General features: G+C 41.7%; 1 protein-coding gene across 3 annotated transcripts in view; it reads right to left on the reverse strand.

The window, feature by feature from the left end:
* umad1 (UBAP1-MVB12-associated (UMA) domain containing 1) overlaps positions 1-25630 on the reverse strand; it is an 80653-nt gene that overhangs the window by 8476 nt on the left and 46547 nt on the right. For all 3 annotated transcript variants that reach the window (XM_043689887.2, XM_043689885.2, XM_043689884.2), the window contains exon 3: positions 5027-5100. In XM_043689887.2, the coding sequence (XP_043545822.1) occupies positions 5027-5100 (74 nt within the window). The remainder of the gene's footprint in view (positions 1-5026; positions 5101-25630) is intronic.

Raw genomic sequence — 25630 nt, forward strand, 5'->3', positions numbered from 1 at the left:
GAGAGAGAGGGGGGGGCGAGGGAGAGAGAGAGGGGGGGAGAGCGAGGGGGAGAGAGAGAGAGGGGGGGCGAGGGAGAGAGAGAGGGGGGGCGAGGAGAGAGAGAGGGGGGGCGAAGGGAGAGAGAGAGAGGGGGGGGCGAGGGAGAGAGAGAGGGGGGGCGAGGGAGAGAGAGAGGGGGGGCGAGGGAGAGAGAGAGGGGGGGCGAGGGAGAGAGAGAGGGGGGGCGAGGGAGAGAGAGAGGGGGGGCGAGGGAGAGAGAGAGGGGGGGCGAGGGAGAGAGAGAGGGGGGGCGAGGGAGAGAGAGAGGGGGGGCGAGGGAGAGAGAGAGGGGGGGCGAGGGAGAGAGAGGGGGGGGCGAGGGAGAGAGAGAGGGGGGGCGAGGGAGAGAGAGAGGGGGGGCGAGGGAGAGAGAGAGGGGGGGCGAGGGAGAGAGAGAGGGGGGGGCGAGGGAGAGAGAGAGGGGGGGCGAGGGAGAGAGAGAGGGGGGGGCGAGGGAGAGAGAGAGGGGGGGCGAGGGAGAGAGAGAGGGGGGCGAGGGAGAGAGAGAGGGGGGGCGAGGGAGAGAGAGAGGGGGGCGAGGGGGCGAGGGAGAGAGAGGGGGGCGAGGGAGAGAGAGAGGGGGGGCGAGGGAGAGAGAGAGGGGGGGCGAGGGAGAGAGAGAGGGGGGGCGAGGGAGAGAGAGAGGGGGGGCGAGGGAGAGAGAGAGGGGGGGCGAGGGAGAGAGAGAGGGGGGGCGAGGGAGAGAGAGAGGGGGGGCGAGGGAGAGAGAGAGGGGGGGCGAGGGAGAGAGAGAGGGGGGGCGAGGGAGAGAGAGGGGGGGGCGAGGGAGAGAGAGAGGGGGGGCGAGGGAGAGAGAGAGGGGGGGCGAGGGAGAGAGAGAGGGGGGGCGAGGGAGAGAGAGAGGGGGGGCGAGGGAGAGAGAGAGGGGGGCGAGGGAGAGAGAGAGGGGGGGCGAGGGAGAGAGAGAGGGGGGGCGAGGGAGAGAGAGAGGGGGGCGAGGGAGAGAGAGAGGGGGGGCGAGGGAGAGAGAGAGGGGGGGCGAGGGAGAGAGAGAGGGGGGGCGAGGGAGAGAGAGAGGGGGGGCGAGGGAGAGAGAGAGGGGGGGCGAGGGAGAGAGAGAGAGGGGGGGGGCGAGGGAGAGAGAGAGGGGGGTCGAGGGAGGAGAGAGAGGGGGGGGCGAGGGAGAGAGAGAGGGGGGGGGCGAGGGAGAGAGAGGGGGGGGCGAGGGAGAGAGAGGGGGGGGGCGAGGGAGAGAGGGGGGGCGAGGGAGAGAGAGGGGGGGCGAGGAGAGAGAGAGGGGGGCGAGGGAGAGAGAGAGGGGGGGCGAGGGAGAGAGAGAGGGGGGGCGAGGGAGAGAGAGAGGGGGGGCGAGGGAGAGAGAGAGGGGGGGCGAGGGAGAGAGAGAGGGGCGAGGGAGAGAGAGAGGAGGGCGAGGGAGAGAGAGGGGGGGCGAGGGAGAGAGAGAGGGGCGAGGGAGAGAGAGAGAGGGGCGAGGGAGAGAGAGGGGGGGCGAGGGAGAGAGAGAGGGGCGAGGGAGAGAGAGAGGGGCGAGGGAGAGAGAGAGGGGCGAGGGAGAGAGCGAGCGAGAGAGGCGAGAGAGAGAGAGAGAGAGAGAGAGAGAGAGAGAGAGAGAGGCGAGAGAGAGAGAGAGAGAGAGAGAGAGAGAGAGAGAGAGAGAGAGAGAGAGAGAGAGAGAGAGAGAGAGAGAGAGAGAGAGAGAGAGAGAAAATGAGAGAATGAAAGAAAGAGATACAATGTGAGGATAGAATGTGAGAATGAAAGAGAGAGCGCGACAAAATGAGCGCGAAAGAAAATGACTCATGGACAGAAGGGAACAGTCAGCAGGCAAACTATCAAGGAAGTGGTTGAGAAGTAGGGCAAACAGTTTTGAGAGTTAAATTACTATCTTTTTGAGATGAGTGCCATCTTCAATGTGGGCAGATGTTCCAGAGACTACAATGTTCCAGAGACTACAATATGCAAGTACATTCTTTGCAGTTGTGGTGTCAGCTTTTTGTTTCAATTTCACTATCTATGACCTAGAAGGTGCTTCTCGAGCAAGTCACCTGCTGGGATCAACCAACAATCTTAATTTGACAACACTTGTTTTCAAGCCTCGTGGATTGTGACCTTTTGCATCTTACTGACCACTTGTCCAACTGCAGCCCAGAAAAATAAGTTAAATAAAGGTAATGAGCTCCTGTAATGAAATTGCTAAGTTCACCACCTCACTGGGATTTCAACATATCCACCAGTAGGTCAACTTACGCCTTCCTTGAAACCATATTTTCAAACACCCTCCCCATAATTATCAAGGTCAATGAAGCCAATAAAACCCCGTCCCTGTTCAGCATCACTGGAGTTTCATGTGTTATCGAATAAATCATTGAATATAATCAAATAACTTGAAACATTTACATAATTAGCAATGCACAGGGAATTTCAGGACAGGAATGTCAGGCACCAGTAACCAATGAACAAACAGTCATACTGTCAAAATTTTGTCTTCCACTCATGTGAACAGATGGAAAAATGCAAACTTTCAAAAGAGAACAACAATACTTACGGCTGAGTAAAAGGGTACCAATTGGTTAGCAAGTGGACTCTGGTTAGTTGAGGCACTGCCATAGAGAATACATTAGGGAACAGTTATCTCAAGCTTTTGCTTGAACGTAAATAGGCACGTATGCTCAGATTAGTACTAGAAATTATATCACACAAGTTTGACTGATAATCTCGATTCAGTCTTTCTTACTTACATCAAAATAATAGAAAACAACAGTAGTTGTGATATTGCACCCAGACAACACTCGGTAAACAATCCAGAGTGTGCCAGAAATTATATTAATGAGCAATTTTTAATGGGCAGTCATGTCTGCAAATGTTCATTCACATTTGCCAGAAGTTGCACATATAGTCACAACCCAGTCCTCTGCAAGAGGAACACATTTGTCTGGACATAGTCCCTTTTACATGAAACAAAACTCTGATGGTAACTTTTCCTTGGTTTATTCTCCATTGCAATAACTTAATAAAAGTCCGCCTGGAAATGAGTCAGCACTTTTTTTCAGTCCTACAGTATACATTGTTGGTCTCTGAAATTTCTGTATGGTTCTGATGAATACAAGACAAAAAGCTTTGACAGCATGTCACCTTTTTCAGCAATACCCAAATGATGCACTACTGATCAACCAATTTTCTTTTGCTTATTTTAAGGACGATGGCTGGAGTGTTGTTGAGACACTTCAGCTGCTTAATGAGGGAATTATCAAATTTGCATGAAAAAAGGGCTCAAGAAAACAGCTTGTTTGCAAGACAGCATCATCCTTTGCACTTGCATTCAACACTGATGCTCACTGAGTACTTTTGTGGAGCTGCGACCACAAGGAGTCTGCACATATCTTTTCAGAGAATAGTAGTATGATGTATTATCATTGGATTATCAAATCTAGAGTTCAGAATTACAGAAGTGTTATGGCACAGAAGGAGACCATTCTGTACTATCTTATTAAATGAGAATTATTACTCAGCCAATCTCCTGCTTTCATCCCATACTCCTGCACAGTATTTTGATTCTCAATTATATTCTATGCACATTGTACTTGGATTTATATTGCTAGTATAGTCACATGTAGCACTCATAACAAATGCCAGAAATATGAAACGCTTCCATTAAATGGTGGCTGTTTATGCCACCAATAGTAAATTCAAGGTTCAATGATACATGGCTACTGGAATGTGAATGCAATTAAATAGCCCTATATGTTTCTTCATAAAATTGAGACAGTGTCAATTAGCAAGTCTTAACAAATGACTAAATATGCTAAAATTGTATACTGTTGTATCTGAGGCAAATAAACTCAAGATTACTTCTAACCAAAAAAAAGGGACATTCCTTTATATGGTCAAGGACAACATACATAATTATACCATTTCTGGCTGCACTAGATTAAGAACTCAAAGGGAGGAATCTAACTTCTGCATTTCCACTTTGCAAACCTCTTTTAATAAAGTTTATATTTAATTAACCTGGCCACTTCACAAATTGACCACTTCAGGGGTTATTAAGAATCAGTCACACTGCTGTGGCTATGAGGTCACATGTCGGCCAGACCAGTCAAGGATGACAGATTTCTTTCCTTAAATGGCATCAGGTAAAGAAGGGCCTTTATAACAATTGGGGATATTTTCATGGCATTAATACTGAGAGACAAGTTATCCTTTCCAAATTTAAAAAAATAATTTAAATTTAATTCCAGCTGTGTTAGTGAGATTTGAACTTGTGTCCCTGGAAAACTAGCCAGAGTCCTCAGGATTATTAAGAGGGCTATAAGCACTACATTACCATCTCCCATACTGAAGAGCTTGCTTGACATATGCAAATTCAAAACAATTAATAATTAAATTAGGAGTGATAAACAAAATGTGATTTGAAATCTTCAATTCAAATATCTCTACATGTGCGCATTTCACTTCGGTTTGTTTGAATTTACAAGCTTCTTTGTGTGGCTACAACTATGTCTCCAAGTTCAAGATGATCCTGTAAAAAACATGATTCTTGGTGTAATAATTATGGGGGTGAAATGGAAAGATGTGGTTATGAAAGAAATATGAAGACAATTAATAATAAAAAATGAATTCATACTAAGAGGATTACCAAGATTTCTTCTAAAAGCATTTTTAAAAAGTGAAAGAGTGGGGAGAAGACAGAGGTATTAACAATTATGAGTTCTGAAAACATCCAAGATGAAACACTGGAAGTGTAGTACATTTAGTATTAAATGATTTGTCACAAATAATACTAAAAGGATTAGATTAGATTCCCTAATGTCATAAATAATACCAAATGTATATGATGCATGCACCAATTTTATTTTCCACGACAAATAGATGATACTTACGTTAAATAACTTTCTCTTGCAAATATTTGACCAATGGTATTGTTCATTAGCCTGATTTTTACAGAACAATTGTGTCCTCTTATGAACTGTAAATACAATGTGAAGCAAATTGAATATGCTGTACCTCCTTGGTTGATCGGCTGCATTTGCCTGTCACATCTTCAACTGGCACATGTTGCCTTTCACTTGCCGTTTCTCCTGTAATGAAATATCAATAAGTAGAAGTTAGTTTTTTTTTAAATAATTGGCTAAGATCTTGCTTGTAAATGCCAATTCAACATAGGAATGATTTGAGAACAAATACTGAAATGGTCTCAGTGGCAAACTACACGGCAAATAAATAGAGCAGGAAATACGTATTCTCACGCTCCTCTCCTGTACCATTATTTACACTGAAGAGTTCATTTTAGGAGGAATTGTGGTTGTTAATTACTGTTAGTTGGAATGGGATGGAGAAGAGAAGAAATACAACTTCCTGTTATTACACTAACTATGGCTATATTTCCAACTAGCAGGGACGTCTAGGCCTACTCTAATAATGAGAAACAGAATGCTCAGGAATAAAATTAGCAAAACTTTTAAAACTGATTGGAAAAATGTTAAACCTAGCTTCTACAAAAGTAATTGATGCCATATCAATTATAATTTTAAAATGTGAGTTTGATAGACTTTTGCTCAAAGGTATTTAAAGGTATGAGAAAAAGACAGGCTTATACATTTGTATCATAGGTCAGCTATGTGATAGGCTTATGGGCATACTGCTGTTCATATAGTCAAATAAATCTGAAATTATCTACTTGGTGTATCATTTTATGTACATCACGTTCTCCGCAAAAAAGGGCGGTCAGTATTTTCCACACTGAAAAGCTGGGAAAATTGTATGGAAGAGGACAGGCAGCATGACTTCCAATTACCGCCACCTACAAACGGATTACATTGCATCATCCTCCGCTATTTCCACTACTTACAAACAGACTCCAACACCAGAGATATGTTTCCCTCCCCACCCCTATCCACTTTCTGTAAAAATCATTCCATCCACGACTACTTCGTCAGGTCCATGCCCCCTCAACAACCCACCCTCTTCTCCTGGCACCTTCCTCTGCCATGGCAGGAATTGAAAAACCTGAGCCATTCCTCCCCCCTCATCTCCATTCAAGGCCCAAAGGTGCCTTCCACATCCAAAGTTTCACCTGCACTTCCACACATCATTTACTGTATCCGTTGCTCCCAATGCAGTCTCCTCTACATTGTGGAGACAGGAAGCTTACTCACAGAGTGCTTCAGAGAACATCTCCGGGACACCCGCACCAACCAACCCCACCACCCATGGGTGATCACTTCAACACCCCCTCCCACTCTGAGGACGTGCAGGTACTGGGCCTCCTCCATCGCCACTCCGTTACCACCCGACGCCTGGAGGAAGAATGCCTCATCTTCCACCTTGGCACCCTCCAACCCCATGGCATCAATGTGAATTTCACCAGTTTCCTCAGTTCCCCTCCCCCACCTTATCCCAGTTCCAACTTAGGATTGTGCTCATGACGTGTCCCATCTTCCTTCCCACCTATCTGCACCACTCTCCCCACTGACTTATTACCTTCACCCCCACCTCCATCTACCTACTGCGCTCTCAGCTACCTTCCCCCAGCCACTCCCCTCCCATTTATCTCTCCACCCCCAAGGCTCCCAGCATCATTCCTGATGAAGGGCTTTTGCCCAAAACATAGATTTTCCTGCTCCTCAGATGCTGCCTCACGTGCTGTGCTTTTCCAGCACTAGACTCTTGCCTTCCAATTTGGCAGCTGTGAGAAAGGGGGTTGATACTTTGGGTGTCCAGAGTCTCTTTCCAACCCCTAAGCCCCTCTGCAGCATGGGGAACTGTCTGGCAGAGACCCAGTCAGTTCGTGGGGAAGGGGTGATCAAGAGCATTCTACCCACCTTCCCCCAACTGACTCCAGTAGTGTTGGCATTGTTTGCTCTCAGCAAACATGACACTCCCACACCACTTTCTCAGACCCCTCTTAACTGGTTATCGGTGAAACAATGTACCATCATTTGCATTTGCAGGTACAGCATTGGCCTTTTGTGGCACTGTTAAGGGTGCTGAGCGATCAGACTGTCAATTGTGCTGGCAGCTTTTGGAGGCCAGTCCGCCATTTTTAAATGTCCAGCAAGGGCAGCAGTTGCTTCCTAAATGCCTGCCCGGTCCTTCACTCACAGAATCAGTGCCACATTTTGACATCTGCTACTCAAAAATCCCAACCATTAACTTTAATTGTGAAAGTCAGGAAATTTTAAAACATTTTTTTTCCTTTCCAAGTCAGTTCTTCAACTATGAAGAAATCTTTAACAATTGCGAAACCATCATAAACCAAGATGCAAATGTAAATCTCCTTCATAATGATCCTTAACTAAGTAGCCGCTTAACATTACACAAATCTTTAGTTGATATTGCATACTATCATATTGTAGTATCACACACATCATTTGCACTGAATAAGAGAAAATCTCCAACTGCCAAACCGCTGGGGCTCAGAACCCGATGCTGCTGTCAAAAAAACACACACACATACACACACACACACACACTCTCCTGATAATGCTGTGTTCACGTCTGGAAATGTCAATGGAAAACAAAACATATACTGCATTCACAACAGAGTGGACATCAGTGAAATTCGCTGCAATGTTTGGTAAATTCTGAATTTGGTGTGAAATCTGTTGCCAAATAGAGACCTAGCAGTGCAGGTGCATAAAGTGAAGGTGCAAAAAGATAGGGTGGCGAAAGTGGTGTTTGGCATGCATGCTTTCATTGGTCAGAACATTGAGTATAGGAGTTGGGACATCATGTTGGGGCTGTGCAGGATGTTGGCGAGGCCACCTTTACTGCATACAATTTTGGTCACCCTTCTATAGCAAAGATGCTGTTAAATTTGAGGGGGTGCAGAAAAGACTTACAAGGATGTTGCCAAGACCGGAGGGTTGAGTTATAGGGAAGAGGCTGAATAGGCTGGATCTTTTTCCCAGGATCATCAGAGGCTGAGGGGTGACCTTATAGAGGTTTATAAAATCAAGAGGGGCATGAGTAGGGTGAATAGCCAAAGTCTTTGTCCTAGGGTGTGGGAGTCCAAGACTAGAGGGCGTAGGTTTATAGTGAGAGGGATAAGATTTTTACAAAATACCCAAGGGATAACTTTTTCTTACGCAGAGGGTCGCACATGCAAAGAACGAGCTTCCAAAAGGAAATGATGGAGGCAGGTACAACATTTAAAAGGCATCTGGATGCGTACATGAATAGGAGGCGTTTAGAGATAATGGACCAAATGCTGGCAAATGGGACTAGGTCAGATTGGGATGTCTGGTCAGCAAGGATGAGTTGGAACAAACCATCTGTCTCTGACTGAGAAAACTGGTTCATTATTCTAATGTTTAACTGGAAAGAATTTCTGCTCCAACATAGTGTTAACAACGTGATAACTTCACAAAAGCGGACGAGTCAGAAGAGGGGGTAGTCAGATAATGTTGGATGTCGTCAGCATATGTATGAAAACTGACAGAGTGCCTTCAGATGATGTCGCCAAAGAGGTGCATATAAATATGAAATAGAAGGAAAGAAAGGACAAATCTTTAAACGTTGTCAAATTCTTAGTGACAAAATCCATAGGGTCCTTATACATATTATGGTGATGAGGTTAAAATACACAAAAGGAAGTGAGTTAAGAGATCGACACGGTGGCACAGTGGTTTGCACTGCTGCCTCACAGCGCCAGAGACCTGGGTTCAATTCCCACCTCAGGTAATTGTGTGTGTGAAGTTTGCACATTCTCCCAGTGTCTGTGTGGGTTTCCTCCAGGTGCTCCGGTTTTCTCCCACAGTCCAAAAATGTGCAGGTTAGGTGAATTGGCCATGCTAAATTGCCCGCAGTGTTAGGTGAAGGGGTAAATGTAGGGGAATGGGTCTGGGTGGGTTGCTCTTCAGAGGGTCGGTGTGGACTTGTTGGGCCTGGTTCCACACTAAGTAATCTAATCTTACAGTAGAGAAAATAAGCCGGAGTAATGTTTGCATTCGTGGATGATCCTGGAATAGGAGCAGAATTAGCAGATAATAGCAGCGCCTGACAATGCTTTATGTAGTTGAAGATATGGAAGTGAATGATGCAATGGAAAGGTGTTTTTTTTTAAATATGATTTTTAATCAATTTTGGAAGTCAGATTTTAAAATAGTGGTTGATAAATGCTAGTCAGTTCTGTAATGGGTTTTTTTAAAAAAATAGAAAAACAGACATTCTGAAATAGTGACCTAAACACATGATTGTTGAGAAAGCAACTGCCTAGCTGGACCTTGTGGTGTCAAATAGATGTACGGCACGGTCCAACTAGTCTATGCCAACCAGATATCCCAACCCAATCTAGTCCCATTTTCCAGCACTTGGCCCATATCCCTCAACCTTTCCTATTCATAAATCCATCCAGATGCCTTTTAAATGTAATTTTACCAGCCTCTACCAGTGGTCAAGACCTCCAGTCTGACAAACAATGCTCCATCATCACCCTCCGTCTTCTGTCTTCAAGCCAGTTCGGAATCCAAATGGCTAGTTTGCCCTGTATTCCATATGATCTAACCTTGCTAGCAAGGAAGCTTGTCGAACGCCTTACTGAAGTCCACATAGATTAAGTCCACTGCTTTGCCCTCATGAATCCTCTTCGTTACTTCTTCAAAAAACTCAATTAAGTTAGTGAGACACAACCTCCCACGCACAAAGCCATGTTGACTATCTATATACACGAAATTCCTGTCCCTCAGGATTCCCTCCAACAACGTGCCCACCACTGATGTCAGGTTCACTGTTCTATAGTTCCATGGCTTTTCCTTAATACCTTTCTTAAATAGTGGCACCACCATAGTCAACCTCCAGTCTTCTATCACTGCAACTGTGGCTATCAATGTTACAAATATCACAGCCAGGGGCCCGTGTTACGACACAGGGTAAACCTTCCTGCTTAATTTAAACCAGCAACACAGAAAAGATTTATCCCGTACTGTAATCTTGTGAAAATTTGACAGGCGAAAAACTATCCCAAAGGCTATTATTTAAAGTAAAAATTAACAACTTTATTTCTTAAAGTATAACAGAGAATAATTAAAGAACTATTTACAACTCCTTTCTCTAACCTATCTTTTACCTTCTCCTTCTACAATACTAGTCCAGTAAAATCCCAGATTAGGATTTACCAAAAATTTAATTTCAAAACCAGCCAGCTGTCGAATCTTCTCTTTATATCTTCCTCTGTAGATATGTCCCGTAGGTCAAAGGTGATGCTTTTCTCTGTGCAAACGTCTTCTCTAGACAAGTACCTCTCAGAGTTCTGACCAGCAGTCTACATCTGTTGGTCTTTTGGTAGTGCTCTCCCAACTGTTCAATTTTTTCCAGTCTTATACCCCCCAAAGCATCAGATAGTGTCATTGGCTTTTAAATTTTGTCAATATACGAAATTCAAACTTGATTAGAGTTTGTTTTTTTTTCAGCAATATAATTTAAACTGACTGGCCTAATTCAAATTTGTTTCTTGTCCTCAGGCAACCAGCTACTCTGGCTGCTGGACCAAATGTTACATTTTATCTTATTCAGTACACTTTATGCTGTTAGGTAGTTCTGCTAGCTTTTAACTTTCAAAGCATACAGTACACCCACATCTTCATAATAGCCCAGCAATCACTTCCCCAGAGTTCTAGGGTACATCTAATCAGGTCCAGGGAATTTATCCATCTTTATGCATTTTATAACATTTTTCAAGATATCATTATCTATTTCCCCACATTCTATATCTTTCATATCCTGCTCCACAGTAAACACTGACGCAAAATACTTATTTAGTATCTTCCCTCATCTCCTACCGATCCACACATAATTGGCCTTGCTGATCTTTAAGGGGAGAAAATGATCTCCAGCATCTGCAGTCCTCAGAGTCAAAAGGTGTGGTGCTGGAAAAGCACAGCCAGTCAGGCAGCATCAGAGGAGCACGAGGGTTGACGTTTTGAGCATAAACTCTTCATCAGGAATGCCTGAAGAGTTTATGCTCAAAACGTCGACCCTCCTGCTCCTCAGATGTTGCCTGACCAGCTGTGCTTTTCCAGCACTACACTTTTTGACTCTGATTTTTAAGGGGTCTTATTTTTTCCCTAGTTACTCTTTTGACCTTAATGTATGTGTAGAATCCCTTTGGATTCTCCTTAACCCTATTTGCCAAAGCTATCTCATGTCCTGTTTTTGTCCTCCTAATTTCCCTCTTAAGCGTCTTTCCAATTACTTTTATATTCTTCCAGGGATTCACTTGATCCTGGCTGTCTATACCTGACAAATACTTCCTTCTTTTTCTTGACAAAAAGATCAACTTCTCTAGTATCCAGCATTTCCTACACATCAGCCTTGCCCTTTACCCTCACGGGCACATACTGTCTCTATACTCTCGTTATCTCATGTTTTCTGCAAACATCTGCCCCCAATCAATTTTTGAAACTTCTCATCCAATATCATCAAAATTAGCCTTCCTCCAACTTAGAACTTAAACTTTTAGATCCAGTCTATTATTTTCCATCATGATTTTAAAACTATTAGAATTATGGTCACTGACCCCAAAGGGCTCCCCCATTAACACCTCTGTCGCCTGCCTGCCTTATTTCCCAAAAGTACACCAAATTTTGCACCTTTTCTAGTAGCACATCCACATACTGAATCAGAAAAAAGTTTCCTGTACACACTTAAATTTTTCTCCATCCAAGCCTTTAACACTATGGCAGTTCCAGTCTATGTTTGACAAGCTAATATCCCCTACAATTACCACCCTATTATTCAACAGATAATGGAAATCTCCCAAAAAAGTTGTTTCTCAATTTACTGCTGACTATTGAGGTGTCTATAGTACAATCCCAATAAGGTGATCATCCTTTTCTTGTTTCTCAGTTACACCCAAATAACTTCCCTGGAATTTCCTCCCCAAGTACAGCCGTAACACTGTCCCTAATCAAAAATACATCTCCCCCTCTTCTCTTGCCCCCCTTTCTATCCTACCTCTAGCATCTATACCCTGAAACATTAAGCTGTCAGCCCTGGCCATCCCTGCGCCACATCTCTATAATTGCTATGATATCCCAGTCCCACGTTCCCAACCATTCCCTGAGTTCATCAGCCTTATCTGATAGACCTATTGCATTGAAATAAATGCGATTTAATCAGTCTTACCTCATTCTCTGCTTTGTTCCTGTCTGTCCTGAATGTTTGACTTCCTCCTTTTCGCAACTGTACCAGTCTTAAACTGATCTCTTTCCTCTCCATCTCCCTGGATCCCACCTCACTAGTTTAAATCTTCCCACTTCGCTCTAGTGAATCTCCCTGCCAATATATTAGCCCCTTCCAATTCAGGTGCAATCCATCCTTCTTACACAGGTTACTACTACCCCAGAAGAGATTCCAAGGATCAAAAAATGTGAATCCTTCTCCCCCGTACAAGCCACACATTCATCTGCTGTATCCATCTATTCCTATCCTCACTAGCTCGGGGTACCGGTGTTATTGAATAAGATGTTTATATTATTGGGTTTATGTCAGGTAGAGTAAATATATTGGGCACTTACATTACTTTGATCTCAGAGCAGTCAGATTTTTCAGTTCACTTCATAAGAGCCTAGGGTTCAGTTGGGAGTTGTACTGCTGATTAGGGATCACATCACAGCTGTGTTGAGGGAGGACACATTGGAGGGATCTTGCAGTGAGGCATTATTAGATTAGATTAGATTCTCTACAGTTGGAAACAGGCCCCTTGGCCCAACAAGTCCACACCGAACCTTCGAAGAGTAACCCACCCAGACCCATTTCTCTCTGACTAATGCACCTAATGCTTTGGGCAATTTAGTATGGCCAATTCACCTGACCTGCCCATCTTTGGACTGTGGGAGGAAACCAGAGCACCCTGAGGAAACCCATGCAGACATGGGGAGAGAATGTCTGTGTGGAGTTTGCACAGTCTGTCAAAGCTGGAATCGAACCTGGGACCCTGATGCTGTGAGGCAGCTGTGCTAACCACTGAGCCACCGTGCCTAACCACTGAGCAACTGTGCCAGTTCTGAAGAGAACAGTTCTTTTTCTATGAGAAAGAGTGCAGAGTATGATTCAGGAGAAACAGACGCCTCAGCATGTGTTTTGTCATGTCGTGAGTTTTCAAACTGGGACAAGCTGGTGTAGAATTCTTTAACATTTGAATTGAGAAAGCTTAGGTCCTGACAATTGTGAAAAATTATTCCCAAATCAATGGAAAAGCAGAGGAATCAAAGTGGAAATCTAAAAGAAGAAGAAGTAGGAGTCATAATTCTTGAGGAATGAATCTCTGAAATGGTGTGTTTGGAAACAGATTGAAACTTTGTTTTGATATTAATGTTAAAATCTATCCATGTGTAATTTTTATCTAGCTTTGATACTTTGTGTAATAAACTTATTTAGTTAACAAATATCTAAAGCCTCATGTGAATGTTTCAATCACTAGCCATCACATTAATTATAACAATTAATTAGTTAATTAATTAAATATTTGATCTAGTAAGCTAGGCTTTATTTTGGAATCTGAAATGTTCAGAATTACCACTCTCAGGGGTCATGACTAAAACAGGCATCCACTGTATCTTTCAAATCTTAAGAGCAAGGATGAGTGCTGTACTATGGGGAGTTTGTTGCCTGGGGGACAGTAAGGGCTCCAGTGGAGACTGCAGCATCAGAACCGGAGGTGGGGAAGTGTGTGGTTCAGCTAATAAGTAGCTGCAGAAATTTTGCATCAAACAGAGCATCAAAAGTTAGACATTGGGGATTTTAAAAGTGTAGTTGTAAGTGGTACAGTCAATTGTATGTGACAATCTTTTATTGATTCAGTGCAGACTTATAAATGTCTGATATGCATTCCATCCTGCATCATCGAAATCTTCAACATCCTTCCACCAGTCACCATCTATTTCCATCAAGCAATTCTATTATTCCTTACTTCTTCCCACACTTATCCACCTCATATGTACTTAGGATAGTTGCCTCACCCACTCCTGTGGAAGCGAGTTTGCATTCTAACCACTTTATAGATGAAATAGTGTTGCTTGAAACTCCAAATGAATTAATTAGTGACCATCTTATAATACAAACATACAAATTAGGAGCACAAATAGGCCATTCAGTGCCTCAAACTTGCTCTACCATTTATAAGATAATGCCTAGTTTGTGGCTTCAACTCCACATTTGGACCTACCAAGACAAAAATCAACTCCCTTATATCACATGATTACCTCTAGAACTCTCTGCCCAGACAGTGAAGCACCACCATCCTCAAGGGAAGAAAATCCCATTTCCATCTTAAATGGGTGATCCCTTATTTTTAAACAGTGTTCCTGACTTCAAGTTCCTCTAGAAGAAACGTCGTTCAAGCATCCACCCTGTCAATTCTCTTCAGGATCTCATACAGCTCAATAAGATCAACTTAGTCAAAATACTGCAAACTAAAACATATTCTACAGCTCTGGGAAAAAAATTCTGCAAACAGAAACAATATTTCAAGTAAGTGGCTGTGCAAGACATTGGTTAGGCCACTTGGAATATTGCGTGCAATTCTGGTCTCCTTCCTATCAGAAAGATGTTGTGAAACTTGAAAGAGTTCAGAAGAAATTTACAAGGATGTTGCCAGGGTTGGAGGATTTGAACTATAGGGAGAGGCTGAACAGGCTAGGGCTGTTTTCCCTGGAGCAGAGGCTGAGGGGTGAACAAAGTTATGAGGGGCATGGATAGGATAAATAGACTAAGTCTTTTCCCTGGAGTCGGCGAATCCAGAACTAGAGGGCATAGGTTTAGGGTGAGAGGAAGAGGATATAACTTTTTCATGCAGAGGGTGGTACGTGTATGGAATGAGCTGCCAGAGGATGTGGTGGAGGCTGGTACAATTGCAACATTTAAGAGACATTTGGATGGGTATATGAATAGGAAAGGGTTTAGAGGAATATGGGCCAAGTGCTGGCAGGTGGGACTAGATTGGGTAGGGATATCCGGTCGGCTTGGACAGGTTGGACCAAAGGGTCTGTTTCCATGCTGTATATCTCTATGACTCTAAAGAATTTTCAAAGTGAAAAATTAGAAATTGAGCAGGAGAGAATTTGAACAGCTACAAGTAACAAAAGCATGAATGAGTTTCAACAACAGATAAGGTGAGGCAAGGACACAGACAGGTGATGGTGGTCTTATGATGGAGAGAATATGGAATCAAGAAGGTCAGTTCAGGGTAAATAGGATGACAAGATTGTGAGTAGTTTGATTAAACCTGAAACAGGGAAAGGGATGGAGAAGGATCAAAGTTTGTAATGCATGTTAAATTGCCGTATACATTCAGAAGCCAAGCTCATGATATCATGTGACCCAAAGGTATAAAGATCTCAGATTCCATCTTATTTGGAATTCCATGAAGCATGACGTGACCGAAAGCATGTTTGTCTGCTGTAAATAAAAAGCCTAAAACTAGTCTAGACACTTGGATATCTAGTCTCTTAAGTTATAAGGGATAACATAAACATTATCATATCAGGCAAATATTCTGAAAGCAAAACCTACATTAGTGGGGTCTAAAACGAATGGCTAGATTTTCCCAATATTTGTGGAAATTTCTGCTCAATCAACTGGATGTTGGGAGAAACTGAGGACTTCAGAGGCTGGAGATCAGAGTCAAACAATGTGGTGTTGAGAAAGCACAGCAGGGGTCAGACAGCATCTGAGGAGCAGGAAAGTCAACGATTCAGGCACAACATCCCAAACATCGACACTCTCCTGCTCCTCGGATGCTGCCTGACCTGCTGTGCTTTTCCAGCACCACACTTCTCAATACTGGATGTTGGACAAGCAGCACAACACATATGCAAGGTGGGATGAGATGGATCTGCTTGTTGTTAGCAGGTGTGTGAAGCATAGCATTATAGTTGAGATTGGCCACCAGAGAGACAATGAGGAAGTATGGATATAGGAGGGACACTTGATATATTCTTGTTGTCAGGTACTTATTGAAGACTGATGAAAATTATCTCCATGGTTTCCTTAAACATGGCTGCAGTAGATAGTTTTTTAGTCATTATAAATATGCCATTGGTTTTCTTGAAACATGTATATAAGCTTCTACATTCAGAACAAACATGACACGATACAAAATATCTGGATATCATATTGCCCATGCATGAAGTTACTTTCATGTCTTACTACACAACTTTAAAATGCCTGTAAAACTAACAAGTAGAAATAACAAAAAACATTTTAAAATGTGGAGCTACTGTAATTCAAGCTTGCACCATTTCTTCCAAATAGTCTTTGAAATTGTCTTCATTTTGTATTCAAACACATCAATAACAGCAAACACAAACTACCTACTTCCTGTCCTTTCTCGGTGTTAAATTATAACTCCAAAAAGTAATCATAATAGTTAAACAGCCACAAATGAAAACATATTAGTTCAGCCAGTTTTTGTGACTAGGTGAAATGGAACATTAATCTCAATAACAAAAATTGAATTATTTGGATGAACAAGGCATGATCAAGAACAATTTTTATTCAATAATCACTACCTTTGATGAATGCTTTACACATTCATGCACATGTTTTTGACAGCATTTGTATAAAACAGCAACTGGAAATAATAAGTGTACCTTTATATATTTAAATCATAAATATGGTCAACATAGAATGGTTGAAATAATTCAAGCACAAGTTCCTTTTAAAATGCTTTAGTACCCATTCTGATTAACCATGCTGTGTTCTAGCAACCACAACAGGAAGACAATAGGTGCATATAATTTGAATTAAATTAAGCACTGCAAAGAATTTCTCTAGATATAGTGTTCAATTATTGCAAACCAAAAAGTTAATCAAATGCAAACACTTGTGAACTATTAGTAACTGAATAATTATTTTGTTCAAATACGTTTTTTTTGAGGAAAGCAGCAAAATAGGACAGGAAATGAATACTTTAGATGAAATTCGAACATTCATAAGGCTGAGATCTAGCTTATAACGATAACCCGCACAATAATGTTGAAACTATGTAAATTTATTAACTTGTTTTCAGGCTGAGGTTTGGTTGAACTACATGTAGCATAAAAATCAATAAAGGTTGTTTCTTCAAGGCATCTCCAAGCTGTTTTAACTTGTGCTGCTCCATTTCTTCACAAATTAAAACTGATTTACAAGACAAGAAAAAGACACAGAATCAAATTAAATTAAAAATAAATTTAATTCAAGTGGTAGCATTGTCCAAAGTCAGGATTTAAGATGTTGAACACAATCTAGGTTAGCTCATTAACACTGCAGAGATAGTGTACTACACTATCAGTCATACGATCTTATGTCATATGCTCAGGGAACTGGAAAACATCCCATGGCAATATCAAGAACAAGATTGCACACTTCTACGTCAATGTTCATTCGTCAACCATCTGCACCAAAAAAATACTAATTTCTCTCTCTAATTTGTTTACAAGATTTTTGAGAGCACAAGTATGCTTCGTATTTGCCTGCATATTAAATATCTACAGTTAAAAGCTAATGACTGTATTTCCATGTTCTTGCATTTAAAAATATTACCTTTCATTCCAAGTCCAAACTTTCCTTTCTGTATTACCTGATCAATTATCAGTGTAGACTTATGTTACATGCTTCCAACAATCTTATTGGTAACCAGCAGAACCCATCTGTAACCTAGAGCTGATAATAACAAGGTATTCAGATCTTTGGCCCATTTGTTATGAAAGCTAAGAAAAATAAATAGAAAGAAAAGAAAATATGTTTTCCGGGTAGAGGTATATCTGGAGTAAATGTAACTATTTACATTTTTTGTGAATACTTTGTTTTTAATTCATTTGTTTCCGAACATTATACACAACCTTAGGAATTAAAAATCTTAACTGTAGATAAATTGGGACATCTGATTGAGTTTTAAAGTTTAATTAGCAGTTTCTCAAAGTGTGCCTGGGTTTACTGAATAAAATCAGAATTGATAGTGGCAACACTTGAACAACTGATGACCTATCAGTTAGCTTGTGGTAGATCCAGAGGGTCTGCACATTGTTCAAGAGATTTAAATTGTGTATGCAGTTCCTAAATAAAAAAAGGGTGTTCAGGGCAGTTAGACAACAAGGGAGTTCCTTGACAGGGACAAAACATAAGGATAAGAGGTTGTAAATTTTATCAAGAATACAACTTATTTATTTGAGTTATAGAATCAAAGAGTTGTGTTCATGATAAACAGTTAAATTACTTTTTAATTCAAAGATATTCCAAAGTATGCCACATTACAACATAGATGGGCTTGGTATAGAGTACTATCCTGTTCAAGTTTTCCCGAGTGTTACCTCTGAAAGCAGGTAGTTGCAGTTTTGCCTCGGTATAGACTGCGTCTCGCTAGATTGAAAGAGTCAACAGTAAATTATTGATAGACAGGCTGCATTTAAATGAGACAAGCTTAATGTTACAATTCAAAACAATGCAATGCAATGCTAAAACTTAGTTTGGATCTCTGAGGGAAAAAGATCAGGAAGATTTGCCAAGCTTGCAACTAGAGGAAAAGATCTTTCATGAGTCTCTCAGAATCTGGTGTCAAAAAGCAAACAGCAGTTAGCTTGGAGGCTGTGAGATGGCAGGGTTCTTTCTTTCCCATTTTTCATGAGATGTGGGTTAGCACTAGCTATGCCATCTTGTTGTCTATCCCTAAGTATCCTATAACTGAGTGGGTGTCATAGTTGAATGTGAACTCATGAGCACACAACAGTAACCTGGGTCTCTGATTGCCACTGGGCTAGCAATCTGATAGACCACCATCTCAGTCATTGAATATCTGCCATGAACAAGGGGCCCAGGCATCCACAATCATGAGGAAATGGTGGAGGGCTGCTTACCCAAAAAGCCAAAGTAAAACTTCTTGTAAAATTCATAACTTAGTGAGGAGAAAACAAAATGAGATGGTGGGGTGGGAGAACAAACCTTCAAGATTCTTGTGATGTAAAAGGACAAAGGAACTTTTTATAGGAGGAGGGAAAAGACTGTAAAACAGAGCAGTACTGAGTTACAAGTGTAACGGGTTATAAGCTCTCATGTTATGTTAATGACAGTTATGTTCAACACTTTTTACATAAAATAACTTAAAGTAAAAATCAAATTAACAATAAGCCAGAGCAGGCTGAATCATCAGGGAGATGGGTGGACCTAAAGAAAGTTTCCTACTTTCAATTGATCGGTGACTTTTTACTTACTGGGAGAAGTTAGTTGTAGTTTGGAATGGAAACAGTGATGGAAAAAAAAACAGAAGTGCTGCTATTAGCAAGTTCTAGGCAGTTAGGATTAGGGAGAGGTTTCAGAAAGTGGTGGCTCAGTGTTATGGAAAAACGATTAAGACTGAAGAGAGGCCCTGGGAGTCATCAAATAGTTCAGTATGTTAAGAATGGGGTGAATTCAGCTCATAATCAGTATTTATTTGATGCAACTTAGAAAGATTGGAGCTTAGACAAATTTTGTGGCAGCTGAGTGAAGCCAACTTTTTTTTAAAATAAAAGCTGAAATTATGACAGTAATTAATCTCAGGAGAAACATGTCTAGGTAGAAAAGGGTGAACTACCAAGATGTGAACAGTCAACTAAGTCTTTGAAAGTAAAGAATTCGAATGTCTTGTGAAGAAGAGAGTTTTCCTGAGATTTGGAGACCTACAAAGTCACTAACATCCTAGTATGATTCATTTTGACATTTTGTGGTTTGTTTGACCACCAAGTGCCTGTTAACTTGTATTTAACTCTTACATATCCTGAATGTTATAGTTGAATATCCAGTATATATGGTTTAGAATTGTTATCTTAACTGTTTGCTATTACTTATGTTGTTTTGTTCAGGTTTTTGTTATATCTTTTGCTGTGGTTCTTCCATGTATTCTATTCTTTACTAGACTTGGCGATTTGTCTTGACCGACTATAAATCTGTCTTGACCAGTGACTCCCATTGCATTGAATCAGAGGATCAAGGATAATCATTGTATGATAGAGAAAGCCCAAAGAGCCTAATAGCCTACTCCTGCTCCTAGTTTCTATATTTCTATCACTGGATTCATAATTTGCTAATAACATCTGGAATTGTTACAACATAACCGTGAAAACATCTGGCATAATTCTATCAATTAATCATAAAGTGTTTGAATTTCTCTTGAAAGATTAATACTCTCGAACAGGATAGTAATACTTTAAGCACAGTGTTAATTTGTCACCAGATGATTTCAATATTAAAACTTTGGATGAAATATATAGATGAGAATCAGCATTTGTGGAGTATTTCTGTGTAATTTTAAAAATAAATAAATCAAGCCAAAAAGATATTCTGCCCAATATACAAATTAAAAATACGGTCTACTAATTTCAGTGCATGTGTCACACTGAGAACATAGACTATACATCCTAAAACTGGTGCATTGTATCAAATACTACAAAATTATCTGGCATCCATGGGAACAGGAGTGTACCGGTTGATCAAGAGGTCTACATAATCAATATAAAAACACACAATAAGTAAGAGAAATGTAATGCAGGGCTGTTAAATCACAGTTATATTTTATTCACAGTACAAGTTACTTAAAATAATAATGCAACTTTGTCTTAAATAAAAATTACTGGCAGAGAACCTTCTCACTCACACCTTCAACTGACCGCTCAGACATCATGGAGTCCAATCCAGTAAACTTCCAGTATTTGATATAGATAATTTTTACTGATATATTGAGAATGTGAGATCACGAGTTGGTGGTTAAAAAGATAGATGATTTCTGTAACATGTCCTTTCGGCTGCTTACAACAAGCAAGGTATGGAAAGCCCATGCTCTTAAAACTCTCAACAGTTACTAATCATAACATAAAAGACCTTAAAACCATAAGAATAGGAGTGGACGTAAGGCCATTTGGCCCATCGAGTCCACTCCACCAATCATGGCTGATGGGCATTTCAATGTCGCTTACTTGCACACTCTTCCTATCCTTTAATTCCTTGCGAGATTAAGAATTTATCAATATTGGCCCACAGGCCTACAACTCTCTAGCTGAAGAAATGTCTCCTCATTTCCATTCTAAATTGACCCCCTCTAATTCTAAGGTTGTGCCCACAAATCCGAGTATCCCCACCTGATGGAAACAATTTCCCAGCATTCACCCTTTTTAAGCCATGCATTACCTTGTTGATTCTGCAAGGGCAAACATTTGCACAATGTTCCTTAACATGTGAAGAATTATGCTGAGATAATTTAGGATTGTCAGTCAGACTTGCAGAGTGGTGTAAATACCCATACCAGAAGCTACGCATATGGCTGCAAAGGGCTCTATTAGTCATACAGCACTGAAACATACCCTTCGGTCCAACTCGTCCATGCCGACCAGATATCCCAACCTAATTTAGTCCCATTTTCCAGCATTTGGCTCATATCCCTTTAAACCCTTTCTATTCATATACTGATGCCTTTTAAATGCTGCAATTGTACCAGCCTCCACCACTTCCTCTGGCAGCTCATTCCATACACATACCACTCGGTGTGAAAAGGTTGCTCCTTAGGTCCCTTTTATATCTTTCCCCTCTCACCTTAAACCAATGCCCTCTAGTTCTGGACTCACCCACCCCAGGGAAAAGACTTTTTCTATTCATCCTACCTATGCCCCTCATGATTTTATGAACCTCTATAAAAAGGTCTCCCCTCAACTTCCGACGCTCTAGGGAAAGCAGCTCCAGCCTATTCAGGCTCTCGTAATGACTCAAATCCTCCAACCCTGGCAACATCCTTGTAAATCTTTTCTGAACCTTTTCAAGTTTCACAACATCCTTCCAATAGGAAGGAGACCAGAATTGCATGCAATATTCCAACAGTAGCCTAAACAACGTCCTGTACAGCTCCAACATGATCTTCCAAACTCAATGCTCTGACTAACAAAGGAAAGCATACCAAACACCTTCACTATCCTGTCTACGTGCAACTCTACTTTCAAGGATCTATGAATCTGCACTCCAAAATGCAGCACCTCATATTTATTGAAAATAACTCCATCTGCCATTCCTCAGCCCATTGGCCCACCTGATCAAAATCTCATTGTACTAAGATAACCTTCTTTGCTGTCTACTACACCTCAAAAATATTGGTGTCATCTGCAAATTTATTAACTATACCCCCTAATGTTCACATCCAAATCATTTTGATAAATGAAGAAAAGTAATGTACCTAGCAACCTATCCTTGTGGCATTTCACTGGTCACAGACCTCCAGTCTGAAAAGCAACCCTCCACCACCATCTGTCTTCTACCTTCGAGTCAATTCTATATCCAAACGGCTAGTTCTCCCTGTAATCCATGAGATCTAACCTTGCTGACCAGTCTCCTATGGGGAACCTCGTTGAATGCCTTACTGAAGTCCATATACTTCACATCCACCGCTCTGCCATCATCAATCCTCTTTGTTACTTCTTTAAAACTTCAAATTCTTGAGACATAACTGCAGAGAGAAAGAACATGTACATACTACTAATGCAAATTAGTGAATTTATCCAATTTATTTTGAATAGTAGTTAACAGGAGAAATTTGTAATAGTTTTAGCAACTCTCTGCATGTAATAAATATCTCATCTTGGAATTATAGTGCACCATTCTAGAACTTTACAAAATCAAAATGTGGCATCATAACATTCCTTATTGTGCTGAAAATTAATTTTAAAAAAGGTTAATGGTGTGCATTTGTAGGAGCACAAGGAAGGAGAAAGGCTGTATAAGCAACATTTTTTAAAAATACAAAAAAATGTTGATTTTTTCTGTAATTCATTTTTGTGGAATTGGGCATTGCTGGCTGGACAGCATTTATTGCCCATCCTTAATTGCCCTTGAGAAGGTAGTGGTGAGCTTCCTTCTTGAACCACTGCAGTCCAACTATTGTGGGCTGACCCACAATGCCATTAGGGAGGGAATTCCAGGATTTTGACCCAGTGACATTGAAGGAATGGCGATATTTCCAAGTCAGGACGGTGAGTGGCTTGGAGAGGAATTTGAACATGGTGGTGCGCCCATATATCGAATGCCCTCATCCTTCTAGATTGAAGTATCATGGGTTTGGAAGGTGTTGTCTGAGCATCCTTGGTGAATTTCTGCAGTGCATCTTGTGGATAGTACACACTGCTACTACTGAGCGTCAGTGGTAGAGGAGTGGATGTAGTGCCAATCAAGCAGGCTGCTTTGACTTGGACGGTGTCAAGCTTCTGGAGTGTTGTTGGGGCTGTACTCATCCAGGCAAGTGGGGAGTATTCTATCATACTCCTGACTGTGCCTTGTAGTTGGTGAACAGGCTTTTGGGAGCCAGGAGGTGAGTTACTCGCCATAATATTCTGAGCCTTTGACCTGCTCATGTAGCCACTGTGCTTATGTGGTGCATTCAGTTGAGTTTCTGATCAATGGTCACTCCTATAATGTTGATGTTGGAAGATTCAATGATGGTAACACCATAGAAAGTCATGCGGTGGTGGTTAGATTGTCTCTTGTTGGTGATGGTCATAACCTGGCATTTATGTGGTGTAAATGTTACTTACCACTGGTCAGCCCAAACCTGGATATTGTCCAGATCTTATTGCATTTTGACACAGACTACCTCAGTGTGTGAAGAGTCATGAATGGTGCTGAACATTATGCAATCATCTGTGAACATCCCCACTTCTGACCTTCTACTGGAGGGAAGGAAATTGATGAAGCAGCTGAAGATGGTTGGGCTTAGAACACCACCCTGAGGACCTCCTGCAGAGACATGCTGGAGTTACAATGGTTCACCAACAACCACAACCATCTTCCTATGCATCCGGTGTGACTCCAACCACTGGAGAGTTTGCCCTCTGATACCCCTTGATGCCACACACAGTCAAATGCAGCCTTGATGTCAAGGGCTGTCATTCTCGCCTCACCTCTGGAATTCAGCTCTTTTCTCAATGTTTGAACCAAGCCTGTAATGAGGTCAGGAGCTGAGTGGCACGAGACTTCTTGGGGTCCACAGTCAATATTGAGGATTCCCAGAGCAACTCCCTCCTGACCATATATTACTGTGCCACCACCTCTGCTAGGTCTGTCCTGCCAGTGAGACATGACATGTCCTGGGATGGTGATGGTGGTTATTGGGATAATATCTATAAAGGTATGATTCGGTGAGTATGACTATGGCAGGCCATTGATTGACTAGTCTGTAAGACTGTTCTCCCAATTTTGGCATTAGACCCCATATGTTAGTGAGGAGGACCGTGAAGGGGTGATAGGGTTGTTTCTGCCATTATCTTTTCCAATGTGTAGGTAGATGCCAGGTGATCCATTCGGTTTCATTTCTTTCAGACTTTGTTGCAGTTGGTACAACTGAATGGCAGGGTGGTGATGGCCTCATGTATTATCGCTAGACTATTAATCTAGATTCAAATCCCAGTGGCAGATGGTGAAATTTGAATGCAAAAAAGAAAATCTGGAATCAAGAGTCTAACGATGACCATGAAACCATTGCACATTGTCAGAAAAACCCATCTGCTTCACTATTGTCCTTCAGGGATGAAAATCTGCCAATCTTACCTGGTCTGGCCTATACACGACTCCAGATCCACAGCAGTGTGACTGACTCTCAATTGCCCTCTGAAATGGCCTAGCAAACTATTCAGTTGTACCAAACGCTCCAAAGTCTCAATACTAAGCACAGGTCAACTAGACTTACACAAGTCTAGTGCCACGGGACGGTGGCACAGTGGTTAGCACTGCTGCCTCACAGCGTCCGAGACCCGGGTTCAATTCCTGCCTCAGGCGACTGACTGTGTGGAGTTTGCACGTTCTCCCCGTGTGTGCGTGGGTTTCTTCCGGGTGCTCCAGTTTCCTCCCACAGTCCAAAGATGTGCAGGTCAGGTGAATTGGCCATGCTAAATTGCCCGTAGTGTTAGGTAAGGGGTAAATGTAGGGGCATGGGTGGGTTGCGCTTCGGCGGGTCGGTGTGGACTTGTTGGGCCGAAGGGCCTGTTTCCATGCTGTAATGTAATCTAATCTAACAAACATTTCAACTCAACTTGATTTAATCAACAAAAACGGGCATGCTACTTTTCCCCAAGAATTTATGCATGGAATTTAACGAAACACATGACAAAAAAATTTCTTGAACATTTGATGCACAATTTATAATTAAATTGTTATTTAGTAATAATGTCAACTTCCAATTGAGTTTAACTGTTGCATTGCCTGTCACATAACCTCAGCCTGAAAATGTCTGCATTCCTACTGAGCAGAGGGGCTTTTTGCATAAATAAAAGCATGAAAGCAGAAGTTTAGATTACTGGTGATTTTTTTTTTCTGAAACTGGATTAAATTTGGCCAGCTGCAGCTTTCAGTAACCAAATAGTTGTTCAATCAACCATGAGGAATGTAGAATGACAGCAACTGTAAGTTGTTCCACCTGATAAACATAATAAAAACCAATAACATGCTGCTTCTCAAAGGTTATTTTAACATCCGTCTGCTGTACTCAAATAAAAAAAATAAAATCTGACCAAATTTCCCTTTTCAGTCAGCTTTTCCATAATCGGGCAATTCAAAACATATCCTGCACTGCACCAAAATAATTCAGACACCAACCAAGACTGTAGTGGCTCTTGCTTAAAGTTT

Source organism: Chiloscyllium plagiosum, unplaced genomic scaffold (assembly GCF_037043375.1).
Source record: "Chiloscyllium plagiosum isolate Xiang-an unplaced genomic scaffold, Cpla_swu_hap1 HiC_scaffold_5, whole genome shotgun sequence".
NCBI lineage: Eukaryota > Metazoa > Chordata > Chondrichthyes > Orectolobiformes > Hemiscylliidae > Chiloscyllium > Chiloscyllium plagiosum.